A 20,146-nucleotide genomic window follows, 5' to 3' on the forward strand; every position below is an offset into this window, starting at 1 on the left:
ATGAGGTTATATTCCACAAGATGGTGCTTTTTCACCATTTCTTTCAAACTCTACTTTTTTCCCCACTTATTCAGCAAAGTTAATTCTGTTAACTTTTTTTTTTTTTTTAATCTCGCCCAGTTTTATTTTGTTCCCCAAACATTTTTAAGTGACCATAAAATCGCTGTATGAGATTTTGGGTGACATGTGACAGTTAGGCATTTAGTTGGAAATAGAATATGTAGTTATTAAAAAACATAGCTGGCGTGAACATTGTCATCATTTCCGTCGTGTAAGCTTGTAAACAATCCGCTGCTGGAGATAAACTTGCTGTTGTCAGATCGTTCCGGGTGTGTTTGGAGCTGTTTTGTTGCAAGCTGCGCTCCCCATCCTGTTCATCCCAGCAGCCCATCCCTCTCTGCGCTGTGGGCGTGGTGTGAGTTGGGAAAACAAACTGCAGACAGTCTCATACTTCCTCACACTGCATCAGTGGAGTTTTCCCCGCGGCTCCCACCATTTGCTGGCCTTTGCCTACTTTCTCACAGACTCGACTTGTGCTGTTTTGAACGCACAGGTTCCGTAAAGCACCGTCAGGAACGGCTGGTTTACGTCTCCGACCGGCACTACTCTGATTTTCATTAAATGGGGGGAGCAGCCTGCAACAGACGGAGCCAAACGCCGACAGCACTTTGAACCAGGCGAGTCGTCATGTTCTGGTGACGGACTGCGGTCTCGAAGCAAAAGGAAGCGGTGGACACTGCAAACATGAGCGGCGGAGAAATCATCTTCCAGGGGTGGCTGAGAAAATCACCTCCGGAGAAAAAACTGAGGAGATATGTAAGTGAAACACACTTCCGTTTAGTTTCTGTGTCTCTAAGTTTGACAGTTTCAGCCCAGTTTCACTGGTTTGTTTTGCAGTATTGGTGCTGCAGGTTGTGCCACATGTGAAGTCCAGCTGTAGCAGGTGCATCCCTCCTTTAAATGTAAACCTCTTGTCTGTTATGCCCTGCTGAAACACACCTGGTCTCAATTTCTGCATGCAGTAAATTATATTTAATGTTTGAATAAATACAGTTGCTAGATTTTACATGGAAGCCACACATGGTGGTTTCTGTGATGACACAGGGTAAGCCTGTGTAATACCCTACAGCTGTCTGTCATTTTGACTAAAGAGCCCTCAGATTCACAAACTGCCATTTGGCTTTATCTGGGTATGATGAGGTAATGTCTAATCAAGCAGTGATGACTATTCATAGTCATGTTGACTAATATTACAACTGTGATGATAAATACACAGCATTTGAGTGCCTTAATAAGACTATATAAGCCAAAGCTGCTCGTCTCTTGTTGGGTGCTGGGCAGGAGAATGGCTGCAAATCCGATAATAGGATTTATGGAGGCAGATAGAACCATGAGACAATCTACTATAAATACAGCTGTCCACTGTTTATGTATGGTGTTGCATTACTAGACCTCTCCGTGTTCCTGCAAGCTGGCTTTGCCATGATGTCATCTTTGTGTTTCACTTGGAAATCCATCTTTGAATGTCTTCAAATACATCCCCTATCCTGTCATTTCCTCATTGTCTTCCACTTAAAGCTGTCCCTGTTTACACAGAGACCACTGACCAAAGTATGGATGAACAGCTGCAGTAGTGCAGGGAGGAAAAGAAAAAAAAAAAAAAGAACTTGCATGGTTACAGATTTTTATAAACAAGAGGAAAAAAAATTCACAAGGCTGGATAATAGCCTGGAAGCAAGAGAGCTGAGCTTCCAGCCCTTCTCACCCTGTGCAATAACCTGAAAACAACTACACACACACACACACACACACACACACACACACACACACACTGTTTTAGCCAGAAAACAGAGTCATGAGATAGTGTCCAGAGCAGGCAGACTTGTGAATGCGATAATCTGTCCATCTGAAATTCCTTCCACTTAAAGTCAGACTATGGACAATCGGGACCATTTACTCACCAGTATTACTGTCATCTGACGTGGTTCAGTTAATGTAGACGGATATTCTCAGATGTGACTTTGATATTTTCCAAAACATTCCAGGCCGAAGGTGTGTTTGGGAAGGTGGAGGCAAATTCGATCAGTTATTATACTGATAGGAGGAGGTGTCAGGAATGTATTGTTTCCAAGCTGTAAATGTTAAATGCTGCAGCAGTTTGTAACGTGCCACTTGTAGGTGATTATTTGCTACAATAAACATGTGTTTTAATCCTTAACAACACCATGCCTGTCAATAAACAACCTCTTTTGACCACAATGTTTCCCAAGCGAGATGAAGCCCGGCCAGATGTGTTAATCAGTATTTCGCTGGTAAAATGATAGATGACTATATTGAAAAACTAAGTTGTATGTGACCTTCCATAGACGATGCTGGAAAATGAGGTATGCAGGTATGGATGGTCAATGCAGAGAGTACAAGTTGGTGCCACTGCTGCAGCTCAAGTATGCAAATATTATGCAAAGCAAAACGGTGTCAGTTAAGGCCTGGTTGCAACTGGTGGTGAGGAGAGGAAACATGTTCATGAACAGACATAAAGAAGCCTCATTTTTGCTAAATGCTTTTTAATTGTTTACAAAAGTGATTAGCTCTCAGCAGTGACTCACTCTACAACAGCCCCTTGCTCCGTAAACACATGACGAGTATAAACTTGTGTCCCCCTCAAGCATGTGACAACAGTGCTGCAGACATGTGTAGTCAATTTTCACCTAAACTGCATTTACACAATATAAGGAAAACAGCCATGGTCTCACTGAATCACTTGGTCAGGGTTTATCTTTTTTTTTTTTTTTTCAGAGCTGATTAAGGTTCCAGAGATGGGGAGTGTTTTACAGCTAAGTGGGAGTGGCCTGCTTGCTTTTTTTGAACCACGTCCAGAAAAAGCAAGAGGACCATGAAAACAACTGACAAATCCAGCACTTACCCAGTGATTCCTGCATAGTTCATTTGAGGTCATTTTACTCATCAGTCAGTGGTTAGACTATATGGTTAATCATGTCTGTTTTATTGACCCCTGAACAATCTTATTTGTTGCTGTTGCATTAAAAAAAAAAAATAAATAAATAAAATAAATGTGTTGCAACTAAAATGAAAAAAAACTGACAGTCTTTATTCTTTGACTTTCAAAAAAAGGACAAGAAATTGCCTCAAGCTTCTTTGTTAACCATTTACATCTAGAAGAGGCACCCCTTTGTGTTGACATATGCATGATAATAAGTCATCTGAGTGAATCATGCATGCATGAATCTTACTTTACATGTGCAGTATGAATCATACATGCAGCATGTGTAAACAGTTCCTGTTCTCAGGATCAAGCTGCAGTTAACTAAGCCCTCCCATGTGTGTGTGTTGTTTTGCCTGACATCACAAACATGTCAGTTCAGATACAGTAAAGCATTGCCACATTCCAGACAGATCATATCGGCAAGGAGATATCTACTCCTACTTCTGCTCACAGTTTTGCCCTTGTGGATGTAAACGAGTAGAAGACATTGGGAGTCGGTGACTTTTGAATGCAGACATAGCAAAGCAGCAGCAGCCCGTGTCCCAATATCAGCTGCTGGGTCTGCTGTTGTTTTGCAGAGGGGCTTTGGGAAGTCCTTGCCCTCAGAGGTCAACTCTGAACGCCTCCCAGTTCCTGCTTTGACAGACACCCAGCGCTCATACAGGCATTTTCCTTGTTCCATTTCATCTGTGGGCCTTTCCCCATAAACTACAAAACTGGGGTGGCATGGGGTGAATGCAGTATCAAGTTTATTATAAAGGTCCATAAAAGTGGGTCCCTGTTGTTGACAAGGAGCTGCAACCTTTTACCATTCTCATTGTTGTTGATCTGTTCAATTCGTATAGCTTCCTTTGGCAAACAGTTCGCATCACACTAGATGAATATCTCCTTTAACCGGAACCTGAAGCCACTTAGATTTAATCCTAAAAGTCATATTTAGTTAGTTATATTTTTGGTCACAAAATATACTTGCTGAACTTCTGTTTGTCTATTCTCCAGGATGTAATTTTCACACATTCATCTGTCTTGGTGAAAATCCAGTGGTGGCCCTATTTAAACCCTTGTCACAATATCCTGCCCTTTGTCATGAACTCTTGAGTTTGGCCTGTGAGATTTTGGTCCAAAATGTAATTATTTCAGCAACAGCAGATGCCAGACTTCCTCTGGATGGTACCTACAGGAAGTGTTGTGACAGAGGTCCCATGACAGGGAAAGAAATTAAATTGGTCTGCGAGTATATAAATGCATTTCCATCTATCAAGACTTTATCAACTGAGCTTAAAATAGTACTGTTCTGGAGGAAATTAGATCCCATTGATTTTCCTTTTTTTCCCCTCTCGTGATTTGGGATAGCAGTGAGAATGTGCAGCAGTGAGAATGTGCTGCCTATTTGCTGAACTCTCAAAAAGCACACAAACGCCAGAGTGATGGCTTCATATGACGGAGCTAATAATGATCAGCCAGACAACAACAGTATAAACAGCTGATTTATATTTATATATATATATATATATATATTAATGTCTGCTGAGCCAAATCTGATAAATTACTAGTTATGTAAAATTGTGTACTCGTGAGATCAAAGATATTTAGTTTATTTTGCATCAGCAATACAAGTCAGAGATACTTTATTCGTGGTTGGTTTGTTTCATGTTCACCCAAGTGTGGTCGTGTTCTTCTACTTTCTCAAATGACATTATTATTGTCCACAGTAGGAAAATGTTTTGGGTTTTTTTTTTGTTGTTTTTGTAGAAGTGTTCCTCTGTAATCAGTAATAAGGAAGCACAGAATATATAAAGCTGGGGGTGACAGATCATATGACTGTGATTAGATTGCCTTTCTGAAAATTTAGCAGTTGTGATGTAACTCTAAAGAAATTCCTCATGGCGTTGCATTTTGCATCGTAAGGAAAAAAAAACGTCAAACTAATGACACTAAAATTAATGAAAGTTGAACTTGTAAAAAACAAAGTTTGGTTTAAAGATGTAAAACCTATCAGAATGCTGTCATAAACATATGCTTTTGCTTTATTTTTTTATGACACTGATGTCAGAGGAATTAATAGTGAGAAGACTATTTGTGTTGTCTTTTAAAGAGATCTTGCTGAAAAAGCAGGGGCGCACATGAGGGTGAGGTAATTTAATATGTGATAGCAAAACTTGACATCATTACGAAGCGGACTAACATCTAACTTATTAGTAATTATTTAGTTGCCAAAGCCTCTATAAAAATATTGAGGAAGTATTTCTTAATCATTAGGGGCTCCTAAATGGTCTGATATGACCTATTGTTTGGATTTATTTATTGTTAATTTTTTATTATTGTCTATTTCTTTAGTTTCTGTGTTCTGCTTGAATTGGGTTTGCTGTTAAAGTTTGTTGGAGAGTTAGAAATATGAAAACGAAGAACCTTTTCGCTGTGGTTGTGGTACATGAGGTTGCAGTAGTCAAAGTGAAAACAACTATGGCACACAAATGTTCTTTGTATTACAGGAACAAAAAAAATTGATTACGTCAGTTCAATGGAAAAACAACTGTTTTGCTCCATATGTAAATTTTCATGTTCTCGTAAATCCCCTGTAAAGGTAAGCGAAGTTGAACTGCATGTCTGAAACTTGAATCTTATTATTTTTAAGTTCTTTAACGTCATTAAAATACAATATTTTACATGCCTGTGCTTGAAACTGAAATTGCCTAGGGATTTGATTCCTCTGGAAAATCTAGACACTGCTGAGTCACTGTAATTCAGTTCAAGGAACTGAAGTTTTCTACAGCTGAGGTTGAGTAAAAATAAACTCTTGAGTAATGTTGCCAGTCCTTAAATATGACTTAAAAAAGAAAAGAAGAAGTGTGTGTGAACATATGTGTATTCACAGAAACAAAGATGTTTAGTGTTTTCTTTTTCCTCAAAATGCATATCATGTGACTCTGAACTAGTGTAGAATATATAGTTGTTGTGTTTTTTTACTTATCAGTTGTTCCTGTTGGTTTGACATCAGATATGTCAATGAATTTGTTACGGTTTAAATGTATAAACTTGGTCATTATTTCAACACATTATTAACACAAAATAACATTTGATTTATTTGAATATTAATCTACAGCTTTCTGCAATGAGATTATTAAAAAAAAAAAAAATTAACTTAATTTCAAATGAAGCCAGATGTGTCCTGCTTTATCAATCTTTTTCACTATTTTCTCATTTTTGTCTCTAAGCACATTTACTGTACTGTGTGTGTGTTCATGGTTGTGAATCACAAATCCATCCATGTGACAAAATTTGGTGTGAAAAATTTGACAATGACGAAAATGAAGCAAACAGCTGTGTGAGGAGGATGGCCATGAAGTAATGTTTGCACTAGCATGATGGTCCCACAGTTGTTGAGGTCACATCTTTCCCTTTTATGTACATATTTCTCCTATGTGGACTGCATCCTATTTCAGTTATTTATTCCATGTTGTGCATCCAAAGCCACTTTGCAAAGATTTAGAAAGGGCAGGAGATGCTCTCAGCACGCCCTCCATACACATGTGTATGAGCTGCTGCAGATGGCAGAAGCAGGGGAAGCGACACAAAGAGTTCTGATTAAAGATAATACTTCCCGTTAGTCAAATTTTCAGCCTGGGCTCAATGCTAAATAAGCCCTGCCTTCTGCTGAAACAAAGACATAGCGAGAGACTACTCATTTTCATTATAGAGAAACTATTGAGCTGCAAATTGAAGTTGATTTATATCTGCTGACAGCTTTTTTGAGGTTGTTTTTCATAGATGTGCGGCAGATTTGGTAGATCATTGTCCAAGTGAAGTGAACGAATGAGAACTGTGGATGCCAAATGCAGCATCCCTCTTAAAAGTCTTCGCACCTGTTAAATGAGGCTTTCTATCTCGGTTGTATGATGGCATTGTATGTGGAATCCTATTTGCTATAACCTTGTAAAAGACTCTGCTCTACACGTGGTGAATAGGTTCCAAAGCTGATGTTTTGCTTTAAAAGGGAATGTGAACTTGCAAATCATGTATGGGATGGAGACGTAAGAATGAAGCGTTTACCTTTCCTCTTGGAGAGGACTGTGTCTGATAGCACTCAGAAGCTGCCCTCCCACCTTCTTTATTAACACAAAAGCATTTATGGGCTTGTTTTGTTCTTCTCTTTTGTGTGTTATGTATCGCAGCTGCCATTCATCCATTAGTGTTTTGACTATTTGCAAACCTGAGCAGTTTGATTTAGGCTGGAGGGAAGCTCTAATGCATTTGTTGGATTTTACATCTTTGCATGTTTACTTTACTGGGCATATGGATGGGACAAAGCTGTCCTTAACTGTTGAAAGTCTGGATCTCCTCATCTGTCAGGACAGGTAATGGATTGGAGCTGCTGCAGCTGCTTACTGTTGGCACAGTGTTGTTTGTGACCTGAATTTATTGGAAATGCTCCAGAAAGGTCTGTTTTAAACCTTGATGGGGACAGCTGTCTGGTTAACATCTCACTCAAAGCCAAGATGTAAAAACTTGTGTAAACTACAACTTCCAAGAAACCATTTGTAGTTTATTTAAGCCACAATAACTAATACCAGACATCTAAATACAGTTACATGACACTTGTAAAGCACAGCATAGATTCTTGAAGCGGATTATCCAGCTCCCCTTTGGCAGGTATAAAGATTATTTTAAAGGAGAATGTACAAGTTCAGGACACATAAGAGTGCAAAGCATTACCGTCAAGCTGAATTTTCATGTATCTGTTTTTTTGTTTTTGTTTTCTGTGTGAATAGAAATGTGATATTTGTCAAACGTAACTGAACTGTGTTCACTACCTTGCGGAAACTCGTAACTGATCCTGGCATGTGATGTCCCACTATTGATTAGAGCTATATTGGTCTTCATCATTAACAACAGTAACCACTTTGGTCTCCATTAGAATGATAACTGTAATCACAAGTGTGTGGACTTTCAGTCATTCCGCAGTGACCACCTTACAGACCCTTTTTGTAATTATTGCATTATAAATTCATCTTTGATGTGTGTTTTCTTTTAGAACGGTTTCTGCAAGAGTAAATGTATTGAATGATTTTTTTTTTTTTTGTTTGCTTTTTGGGTGGGTTAAATTTGCTGTACCTGCTAAGAACAAGTAACCTTTTGAGATAAAACTAAAATCTGCTTCCTTTCAGAATGAGAAGTCGAATAATTTCAAATAATCTTTGTGTATTACCATTCAAAATAAAACCACAAACCTCAGGATTAAACCAGTTATCTAGTCTTTTGCTATAATTAAAAAGTAGCATTGGCTGAGCTCCATTGCTAAATTTATACATTGCCAAGAAAATATGAGTATGTAGACATTTTTTAAGCTGTCCATAAATGGCAAAAAAGTACACAAACAAGGTGGCCACAAGGCTCAGACCGAGCTCTACAGTTTGAGTGTTTAAGCAGCTGTGTCGTGTGTGTGGTTTTATGTTTTGCAGCAACAAGTAATACAGGAGAGGCAGTCAAAGACAAGCTGTTGTCTCCTTCTTCATTGCTTTATTGGGAACAGAGATAAAAAGGACTTTTCTATCCTCTAGCTTGAATAACATACATGCTTAGTTTGGATGTTTGCTCATGCACATTTAAAAACATGTTGACTGATTTTTATCACTTCACCTGTTGACACAGCCTACTACTATGCAAACACATTGGCCTATTGCTGTAAAAGGCACACCTTAGATAATTGTTTAGCCCATGACCATCTCTAAGTTCATTAGTCTGCTTTATTGGGTTGGAAGCGTGATAAAACTCAGTATAAACAGATGAGACTGTTACATTCTCATTACTCCTGCTTTCCTGGATCTTATGAATAGTGTGTTTTATCTTCAGCATTTTTATTTGAAAGGCTAAAACGTTATACCACACAACTGTGTCACTTAATTTTGGAGAAGAAACTATTTCTGTGAATTGTTTTTTTTTTCTCCCAACAGAATAGCTGTTTTGCATTCTATCAAGAATAGAAATTTAAAAAAAAAAAATGTTTACTTATCAGCATCTAAAGAAACAAAAGAAACTGGCCCAATGGACAAGTTTGATATTATTTTTAGAAACCAAAGAATGTTTTGGATTGTTTTGTTATTGGATGTTTTCCTTCCCACTCATCTAAAATAGATACAGACATGTTGTCCTTTGTGCTCCACTAATGTCTCCGTAGCTGGCTGCCATCAGCACAGGACAAATGAGGCTATGTTGGAACATGGTAAGATCAAGTCTTTGTGGGATGATTGAATAAGACTGAAGGGACTAAATGCTGTGCATCCATTGCTGCAGGTCGCTGCTGTCTTTGCTGAAGGGCTCCAAGCGTTGGCAGACAATCTTGTATTTTTCATTTCTTAGTTCAGGTTGAATCCAAACATCATAAACCTTAAGTGTTAACCTGAAAGTTTTGCCAGTGCAGTTTTCCTTGAAGTATTATTTTGGTTTAGTTTTGTACCGTGTGATACTGTTTTCTGCTTTGATTTAACCTTTACTTGAGTTTGATCCCTTCTGGAGAAGGACCAGGTCAGCATGAACCAGCACCAGCTCATGGCAGTCACAACATGTCCCCTGTGGTTTGCAGTATAGACAATGTGCACTGACATCATCAACAGAATTGTTCAGAAAATAAGCCAACTGTTTGATATCTTGTTAGTTTATTTATAGTGCAATTGGTGGCCTGGTTCAAAGCTCTCTTGGTGGTCCTGAGTACTGTCTAGTCCAGTTGTTATCAAGGCTAGTTCTTTTGCACTGAGCCCCCCCTTCTCTTTTTTCCTTTTCTTTTCCTCCAAACAGTTACGCAGCCTAAACCAAAGCCATGAGGGGGAGGGGAAAGTTGAATAGATGGGAGAGTTCAGCCTAGTTTTACAGCTTCGGCCCTCACTTCCCAGTGTTTAGACAGTGATCGATGAGCTTAGACATGCTCTGTAGGACAGGCGATGAGTGGGTTAGCTCATTTTGTTGTGTCCTCCTCCCCCATGATTTACTTCACCAGGGAAGTTGGCTCATATTTTAAGGGCCGCATATGAGACGCGCATGGAGAAGAAAAACTGTTGCTTTGTTGAAAAAGCTTAGTTGAAACATATTATACTTGATAAAGAGCTTAGCTAAAAGAGTGACTGAAAGGATCTTTTACTTCTCAATTTTAGATTAAGCTGTGAATTATTTCCTTTTCCCACATTTACCCATCAGATTTTTACTATGCCAGTTCTGCTAAATTAATTGACTTTTCCTCATCTTTGATAGCTGCCCTGGTTTAATGTGCTGGCCACAGCTGATGGATGCCAGGAATAACCCAGCTGGGTCACACTGACCTTTCCAAACTGGGCATCTCTCCAGGTCTTAATTAAGTGAAGCGCTCATTGTCCAGAAAAGGCAAAATATTTAAATGGTACTCACATTTCTGTAAATGCTGAATAAAACAACTTTGTGGATCAGAAAAAAAAAAAAAAAGTGGTGTTGTGTTTGGCTGTTATGGCTGTTGGGATGACTGTACTGCATTTCAGCGAAATAAGATTATGCTTCAGTGGAAGCATACAGATGGAAACATGTGGAGTATTACTGTGTCCATTTTTGGAATCTGTTTCACCACACCCTTCGCTGTTAGGATTTGTATTTATGAACTTTCACAACAACTCCTACACTCATACGCGACCTAATACATAGTTTTCCACAGCAGCACAACTTATCAGGGCTGATTAGAAATATTATCATCGCACTTCTCTCTGCTTTCTGAAGCGAAGGTAAGTCATTCCAGCTTTGATCAGTGTATCAGTCGACTAAAAATGAAATGAAAGTCTTAGAGCTCAACACTTCAGGAGTGCTTAAGCTACACAATCAAGATAAGATCACAACCTGCACTTCCTGGAAAAAAGAAGACGTGTAGCGGCAACAGATCAGAAGTAGCAACATATAAGAAATTTTTTTAACAAGGCATTCTTTCCTCTTGACTCGATGCTAATTAGAATAAACATGAGTGAATCATTATGTGACACATTAATAAAAGGTATCAAACATTTGAGTAAACATTTCTAAATATTTTAATGCATCCAGATGACAAACATAACAAATGTTTCTGAACTAAGAAATAAACCTCAACATTAAGAACAAGGAGGAAGTTTGGTTAACATTTTCAGAAATGTTCATACTCTTATACAAATTAAATTTAGAAAACTCTTGCACCTCTTTAAAAGATGGATGTGAGTGCAGATCTCAGTCGTGTGAAACTTGTTGGCTGTTTAAAGCTGGGAAAGGTAATCTTGCTCAGATGCATTTTTTTTATTTTTTTTTTTTTTACTCTGGTTGAAGTGGTTCCTCGTCCTAATAGTGGTCTATTCATTTTGCATTCATGAACAATTAGTAATATAGTTACACCCCTTAGTTTGATGTAAATCTGAAAAAACTCTGATCAATCCAAACGTGTGGACTAAAAGGGAGTTGTTTCATTTCTTATAAAAAAAAAAGCCTTGGCTCACACAAGGAGCAAAACCAGATAGGGAGGAGCCAAGACAGGGTGCCACTTTTACATCTTGCTAGCTTTCCAACATTACCTATCCCAGCTTTAAAAGGGAAGGCTGACTGGAACGAGGGTGCTGAAAAGTGTATGGGAATCCCTCAAAAGGCACAAAATTTTGAATTTGAGAATTCGGCTGGTTCAATTCACAGATTAAATAAATGATAGGCATCTTTATCCATCAGTTTGCAATTTGAAACACTTTCATTTGACATTCAGCTGTTGGCATCTTGGTCTTTCTGAAGCAGGAAGTGACCATATTTGGATTAAATATTGAAGTTGAGAATCATTCTTTAAAGCTGATTGGACAAAAGCATGAAACTCTGAGGTCGAATATCTCTGAAATGAAGAAATTGTTTTGACAACCATCAGTGCACTTAATCAAAAAGAGCACTCAAGTTGTTAACAACATAATGACTTGTTAGAAAAATGAAATAACAAATTTTTTGAGCCGGTGCCCAACAAGTGTTAGTGGGATATGTTTAAGGGGCACCCCACCATATGCTTCATGTCTGATGGTGAATGGCTATATTATTTTTGCAGCAGCTTTTGATAAGTCCTTAAAGATTATTTATTTGAAAATGTTTATATGTAAGTGTGTTTTATTTACTTTTCATCTCCATGAAACCATGACTCATTGTTGATCTAAGTAGAAGGTAAATCTCAGCATGACCTCTTCTGGGCATTTTTTTGGCCCAGACATGGAAGCAAATATCAGTCTGAGGCATCGCTTTTTATCCCCCTCCAGTCTACATTAATCTTTTTGTGTCCTTGTTATTTTTTTTAGCTCTCTGTTCACAAAGTCGTCAATGTTTGGCTATTATTTTCTTCTTGGGCACTTCAAATGTTCTATACAAATAACAGATTATATCTTTTGCCATGGGAAGTTGGGATTCAGTATCGGGGACTTGTTTGCTATAATGAAAACAAATAAAGCAATGGCAACGACATTTTTTTTTTGTTGTTGCAGTGTTTCCTGGTAGTTCAGTAAACCACCATGGTGTGACAGATAGCCGATATGCATATTACCTAGACAGGGAAGCCTAGGGGGCTCATTCAGCCATCATTATTTTCACCTCTGCATCTTGCAGCTAATGGCTTTTCAAAATAGAACATTTGCATTCTTGCTTCCAGGACAGATTGGGAATCTCTGATGTTTTCTTGTTTGTTTGCTTGGTTTGGTTTTTTTCCTGTGTGTATGTGTGAGTGTGCATATTTCTGGAATGGGAATGCGAGGTGTTAGCCTTGCGGCAGTGTCTGTGTTGATGGAGGGGGGGGCTGCAGGATCCTGTGTGTCAGCAGCCTGCATGTGAGACATTGCCGGGTGGAAGTGCATCACTGGCAGATGTCCAAAAGCCCCCTGCCCCCCTCAACCCTACTTTACAACCCCTTTCCCTTCCTGGTCTATCTTCCTCTTTTGTCTTGCAGCACAGAGTCCCTTTAGGCAGCAACTGGAAAACCATATGGAGCTATTGTAATGAAGGCCACTCGTCTTCCTGTATGCTTTTCCAGTTGAGAAATACAGCAATGTTAATGGTTTGACACAACAGCATCATACTGCAGTGTTCACCGCTTGCTCTGTTGGAGCATATACCTCTGCTGCCTTTCATGTGGTTAGGAAAAGTTTGATTGCTTGCATCCTTACAGAAAAATGATCACATGAATATGTGACGTAATTAAGATCGGACGCGTGATTTACCAGTTTTTTGATGAGTTTGCAGTTTCTTAATGAAGCTGTCATAGAGGAGTGTTAATTCTCTTTGCTCAACACAGGAAATGCGTTAGGAGGGAGTAAACACCTGCTGTCCCCCTTCCCCCCACGGCTGCTAACATAGACACAAACCACACAAAACTCCATGTTTGCTCAAATAAGTCTACATGATCAACAGTTAACTCCACAACTGGAATCCAGCTGTTCAGTTTGTTACCACAGCAACTTTTTACCACAGCGTAAGAAATTCAAGAAAACCATACTTTTTTTTCTTTTTTTTTTTACTGTTATTACTACTTTCTATTCCTTTTTCTTTTTTAAGTTTTAAAATGCAAATAGATTTCATGTTGCATTAAATAAAATCATATGTTTTTATCTAAAAAACATGCATACAGAAATATGTGATTCAAGATGCCTTCTTGGTGGAGTGGGATAATAACTCTACCTTTTTAATCTCTTTCCAGGCATGGAAGAAGCGTTGGTTTATACTTCGCAGTGGCCGCATGAGCGGTGACCCTGATGTTCTGGAGTACTATAAGAACGACCACTCAAAGAAGCCCATCCGGGTAATCGACCTGCACTGCTGTGAGCAGGTGGATGCTGGGCTGACCTTTAAGGGGAAGGAGTTCCAGGGTAGTTTTGTCTTTGACATAAAGACTTCAGACCGCACTTTTTATCTCGTTGCTGAGACTGAGGAAGAGATGAACAAGTGGGTCCGATCCATCTGCCAGCTGTGTGGTTTCAACCAGTCCGATGACGGTCATGGTAGGTAACTCTGACCTATCCTCAGTTTTTCCCCTTTTTAGCTTCTTTTCTTTCATTAAATGAGTGAAAAGTAATCACAAATGAGCTTGAGTAAAATTTTTGTTTTGTTAACATTTTTTTTAACAGCAGACAGGAAATTAATCTTCATGTGATCCCATATATCTACATCTGTTGTTTCCTAGAAAATTTCAGTCATAGTTATGGTTGATATAGAATAGAGTCACGCTAAAATACTTCATCATGGTAGTGGTTAATCTGTGTTCTTGACAGAGAATTATGAAAACATTCTGTTGTTGTTATATATTATGTTATACTAAATAAGTAACGGCTGCAGACAAGAACGTTGGATACAACTTACAATTTTAGAAATGGTCTAAAGATTTTAATCCTCTAAATCAGGAACCACCAATCCTGGTCCTTGAGGGCTGGTGTCCTGCAGGTTGTCCAAGTGACCCTGCTGGAAAACTCCTGTCTCAGACTCAGACAAGCTCTGCACATGTCTGCTAAATACACATTGATTTGAATCAGGTGTGTTGCAGCTGGGACACTTGGAAAACCTGCAGGACACCTGCCCTCGAGAACCAGGATTGGTGATCTCTGTTATGAGATGATCTGTTATGAGATACATACTAAACAAGACACCTTTGCTATTAATAAAATAAATAAATATTGGTTAAAAAATAGAATAGCAATGGAGATAGTTGGCATCTTGGTTTGTACAGAGAGGTCAGCAGGCAAAGTAAACAGGATTGACTACATGATATCATTGGCAGTTGCATTTTTTCCATCTTTATTTGAGCAGCTGTAATAAGAATATCTCTGCCATAAAAAAAGGACACAGCGCCTGAGATCCTTCCTAATTTTTTTTAATGTCAAAGAGAGTTTCAGAATTTTATGATGTAAATTGTTAGTCTAAATATTTTGATGTACAGGTTCAGTTTTATGTGTTTCACAGCTTTTTCTGTAGAGCTGTTGAACTTGAGAACTGCTTGCGCTTAATGGGATGTAGAATTTATTTAAGTGGGGATGTTTATTGTAGTAAGTACCAGCAATGCATGGAATACTTTCATTTTAGAGAGCACTATGGAGGAAAAGTAACAGGGTTGCTAGTCTACTTGCTAGTCATACCAGAGCCACAAAAAAGGACATTGATCATATAAAACAACTCAAAAAGTTCATAGTGCTTTGAGAAAATACTCTGAATTAATTTTACAGAGCTTGGCTTTAAAATTTGCATTTCCTAAACCAAATGCTCCCACGATTGTGTGTAGCTTTCAGCTTTACTCCATTATATTTCCTCCCTGCTTCTTCAAGCTTTCCTCACTGACCACCTACTTTCAAGCCACAGATTTTCTTACATGATGCTCTATTAGGATTTTTTGCTGTTTTGAAAAGTTAACCACTGATGACCCCAAATTAAAGATGACAATAGTGCTTTCACTGTCTGCAATGGAGAATGTGCTCTTTAACCAAGTATACATTGTTATTGCCTTTATTGCTATAATTATTATCAGTTGTAGTTTGTAATCACAGATTCACAGTGATAGTTGTTCTCATATGTAAGTCACTTTGGATAAAAGCCTCGACTAAATGACAGAATAGAATAGAATAGAATAGAATAGAATAGAATAGAATAGTAAAGTAAATGTAAATGCATTTGCTGCTGCTGTTTTACCCCTTGATGCTTGAAGAGATATCAATTTATCCCTCTGCCAGTCATGAAAACTTGGTCACACTTTGTGAAAAATCTCTTTTGTTTTCTTATTCCTTTGTACTGTATCCAGATTGCATTCATGCTGCTGTTATTTTTCCCGCCATCTGGCAGCTGGTGGACGTTAATCTTTGTGCACACGGTTGATCATCTGTAACATGCAATATGTCCAGGTGTGGAATAAACAACAGATGTTGAGAGTGTAATCATCCTCACATCATGAGAAGGTCCCCATAGCCCATATTCTGTCATTAGCAAGGTCCTGCTATAGAGATCACACAGTTTAAACTGTAGCTAAGAGGGTGTGGCAGGTTGGGGGAAAATAGGCTTTTCCCATTACAGCTGCAGGAGTGATATTAGTCTCTTCACTCTGAACATCACATCAAGCTCATTTTGTTACGAGACTGTTTTCACAGACAGTTCTTTTTTAGTACAAATGTACTCAGAAACTGTGAGCTCTGTGTCCATACAAATGCATTTGTATGCCCTAATTTGGCATGTCCAATTATTAGAAGTTTGAAATTTGTGAGCACTGCTGTCTTTGTTAACATCTTTCTCTGAAAACCCACAAGAATTTTCCTTCAGCCAAAATTCGCAGCATTTTTGGTGCCCAAGGGTAGTCATTTTAAGATAATTCATGGCTAAATTTTGATCAGCATTACTCATTTAAGCCGAAGCCTTCTTTTTTGTCCAGGATTGAAATTTTTATTAAGATATGGAGAAGCAGTACTTTTTACAAACAGGGTTTTCAGATAAAGAACATGGCAGTAAATAATTATCACTATTATAGCTAAACACAGACTGCACTATCTATCATGTCTTTTTTAAAGTCTTCTTGTAGATAGAAGGGCAATTGTAGAATCGAACAACCAACAAAACAGAACAAAAACAGCATGATGGGCAGTAAAATAAAATAAAAAAAGATATAAAAGATAAATAAAAAAAGAATAAACGAAAAATAAATAACAATAATAAAAAATAAATTGATTGATCAATGAATGAATTAATTTTAAAAAATAAAATGAGAAATATGAAATAAATTTAAATAGTAAATAAATTAACTAAGTAAGATAAGATTAAAAAAAAGGGGGGGGGGGTTATCATTTAGTCAGTACTTATCATCCCAACATTGGATGGAATTGACCAGGGAAAGAAAAGGACCCCAGGTTGTGGCAAAAAGATCAGACTGTTCTCTCATGCTTTATTTGATTTTCTCCAAGTAAAGGAAGGACATTAGATCTTTCAACCAAGAGGAAGATGAAGGAGGTTTGTGGTCTTTCCAATGTAATAAGATGCAAGCAATGAGGGAGGCAAAAGCAATGACATTTCTTTCCCTCTTGTTGAAACAATCAAAATCTATAGGGGTACCAAAGATAGAAGTGACAGGGCTGGGAATCAGTGGTCTTTTAAGGAGCTCTTGTCACCTGTGTTGAAAATCTGCTGTAGCTTTAATTTGGAGAGGTGTATTCTGTGAGCAACTCTAAACTGTATTAAAGTTACGCTGTCACAGGGGGATGTGGCATTGATCTACATAAGGACCTCGCTCCACCATTCTGGTCAAATGTGGTGCCCAGTTTGGGTTTCCAGATGTTTTGGGTAGCTAGGGAGGTGCAGAAAATTAAAGTACTTTCATCACGGTTGAAATAAATTTACAATTTGAGGAGGGGAAAGGATGGTTTCAACAACAGAGACAGGAAAATTGGGGAAGTGATGATATGCAAAGTTACAGACTGAAAAATATCTAAATAAGTGAGAACTTGGGATATTAAACATGGATTTGAGATTGTCAAAAGAAACAAAGATCTGGTCTTTAAAAAGTTGTTTAAAGTGGCCTAAGCCCTCTGTTTTCATTCAGCAAAGGCCGAGTCAGCTGAGGAGGGCAAGAATGAATGGTTATTGCAAATGGGTATCAGCGATGAAGCAGAAAAAACTTTGTGTCTAAACTGTTTCCAGATTTTTATAGTTGATATAACTACTGGATTGGTGGTGTAATTTGAGGGGTATGAGTTGAGAGGGACACAGATCAGGACTGGTAATGATATGGAGCCATAAGAATGAGCCTCCATCTTGCACCAGTCAATATCGGGACAATTATACCAACACGTAGACTTTTTGAATATTAGCAGTCCAGTAGTTTGTCATAAAGTTAGAGAGAGCAAAGCCATCAGTTTCTTTTGGTCTCTGCAGAACAGAATATCTTGCCCTGGGGGGCTTTCCTGCCCAAATAAAGGATGAAATATGTCGGCCTAGGTCTTTAAAGAAAGATTTAGGGAGGTACACTGGCAGACACTGGAAAAGAAATAAAAAATCTTGGGCGAACATTCATTTTTATTGTTTACTCTCCCTAAAAGTTACAGAGGGAGGGTTCTCCACTGATTAAAGTCTGATTTAATCTGGTTTAACAACTTCAAAATATTGTTTTAAAGGATGAGAGAGAAGCTTTCTGAGATGTTTATACCTAAACAACGAAAACCAGATAAGCTCAGCTGAAAGGGTAACATCTGGGTTGGGATCGATCTGGCTGTGTCTTTAAGTGGAAAACATTTACTCTTAGTAATGTTCAATTTGTAGCCTGAGAAAGAGCCACAGGTTTGTAGCAGATTTAAAATCCTGTTAGATTGTTAATTGCTAGGTTGTGAAGCACATCAATAAGTTGTCAGCATAGGAGACACCTTATGTTCGAGTCCGTTTCTAGTGATTCCAGAGAAAAAGGATGCCCTTTTAAGGGCAAGGGACAGCTGTTTGATGGCAAGGGCAACAAACAAAGTTGATAGGGGGCAGCCCTGGCAACAGCCTCGTGAAAGTGGGAGTGGCTTGGACAACGTGGAGATAGTAATAACATGGGCTACAGGGTTGTTGTATGGCAGCCGGATCCATGAAATGAACTTTTGACCAAAACCAAATCTATGAAGAAATTAAACATCTCCCACTCCACCCGGTCGAAGGCCTTCTCTGCAATCAGAGATTACCAGCTCTGCTTCTGTAGTACTGGGTTTAGAAAGAAGTATGTTAAGTAGCCTGTGGATATAAGAGAATAGCTGTCTACCTTGTATAAAATCAGTTTGGTGATCAGAGATCATTTTTGGGAGGCAGGGATCCAAGCGATTAGACAATGTCTTCTGAAGTGTTTGTATGCTCTTGATGGGCAATTTTTTTGTAAATGTCAAGCAACATATCCTAAAATATTATTTGATATGAATCATTGTTCATAGGTGCATCATTCTTTTTCTGTAATGCCTGTATTTTTATTTTTTGTGATAAATGACTTGTTAATACTGTATGGTATTAATAAGGTGCTTCTTTGAAATAACACTGCCACCAGCTTGTTTATTTGGTTATGTGCTCAGAAAGATCTTCTTCTTCCTGGTTTTTGTTTCCTTTTCTGCTTTAAATAGCCATACAAACAGGACACACATCTGAAGAACAGTCCAAACAACACATCTCTTCCTTGTAAAACCTGCTTTACTCAGAACACTTTCCAGGCCTCTTACTTGTTTCCCATCAAATAAGTTATTGACTTTTATGCAGATCCACTCTGCTCCTCATTTTAATAACTCCTGCCCACTCCCACATGTGGTGTCACATTGCTCTCAGTGTGGCAGTGGAAGAAAATACTCATCAGTTTGCATCAGTAGTTTTTGTGGGTTGCTTAGTTACCTAGATTAGTTCAAAATCTAGTTGGAAAACCAGAATAGACTGAAACTACTTGTGTATATTGATATTTAAGGAGTTATTGGTAGTCACTTCATGTTATAATTTGTTTATACAGAACAACCCAGAATAAAAGAAGAACTCCTTAGAATTTTACATTCTGCACAAAAATTTTACATTTAATACAAGTGACACATGGGTGCCAACAAAAGTGTCAGTAATTATGGTTGAAACATGACTGGTCTTGATTTTGACTTAATATCCAAAACTGTGGTTGATAATTTTCTAAAAGTCAACTAAACAACTGATCATTTAGTCCTTTTACAACTCGTGAGTGTCATCTCCAAAAGGAATCTATTAAAGCAGCATATATTTGTGAGTAAAAAGCTTCCAGATTAAAAGTCATGTGCAAAAAATTCCATAGTTGATGACGCTTGCTTGCTGTGTGGAAATTCTCAGCACATTCACCAAATGCTTCTTTCTGCTCCATCTGGCAAATACTACCTGTCTGTAATGGAGTCTAAAGATTCTGATTCTCATTTTTCCTTACAAATGTGTGTTTTTTGTTACATGGTGCTTGGGAACTGTGTGCTGCTTTCGGACTGGCTACACACGACCGGGGTAACTAGTATTATGAGTTTATGTGGAATGCTGTAGTTGTGATTATGTTAAGATAATTTGCTGCTGTTATGTGGATGACAGTTAGACAAAGAATAAAACATGCTGAATATTTTTAGCACCAAATATAGTTTGTATATTTTCCTCTTAGTGGCCAGCTGCAGACCAGATTCATTG

General features: G+C 38.2%; 1 protein-coding gene across 1 annotated transcript in view; it reads left to right on the forward strand.

The window, feature by feature from the left end:
- Positions 1-744: 744 nt before the first annotated feature.
- Positions 745-20,146, forward strand: part of gab2 (GRB2-associated binding protein 2) — a gene marked incomplete at both ends in the record, with an annotated part of 31,114 nt that continues 11,712 nt past the window's right edge. The window contains 2 exons of the mRNA XM_079246970.1: positions 745-816; positions 13,689-13,989. Coding sequence (XP_079103096.1) covers positions 745-816; positions 13,689-13,989 — 373 coding nt within the window. The remainder of the gene's footprint in view (positions 817-13,688; positions 13,990-20,146) is intronic.

Source organism: Telmatherina bonti (assembly GCF_933228915.1).
Source record: "Telmatherina bonti genome assembly, chromosome: 9".
Classification (NCBI taxonomy): Eukaryota; Metazoa; Chordata; class Actinopteri; order Atheriniformes; family Telmatherinidae; genus Telmatherina; species Telmatherina bonti.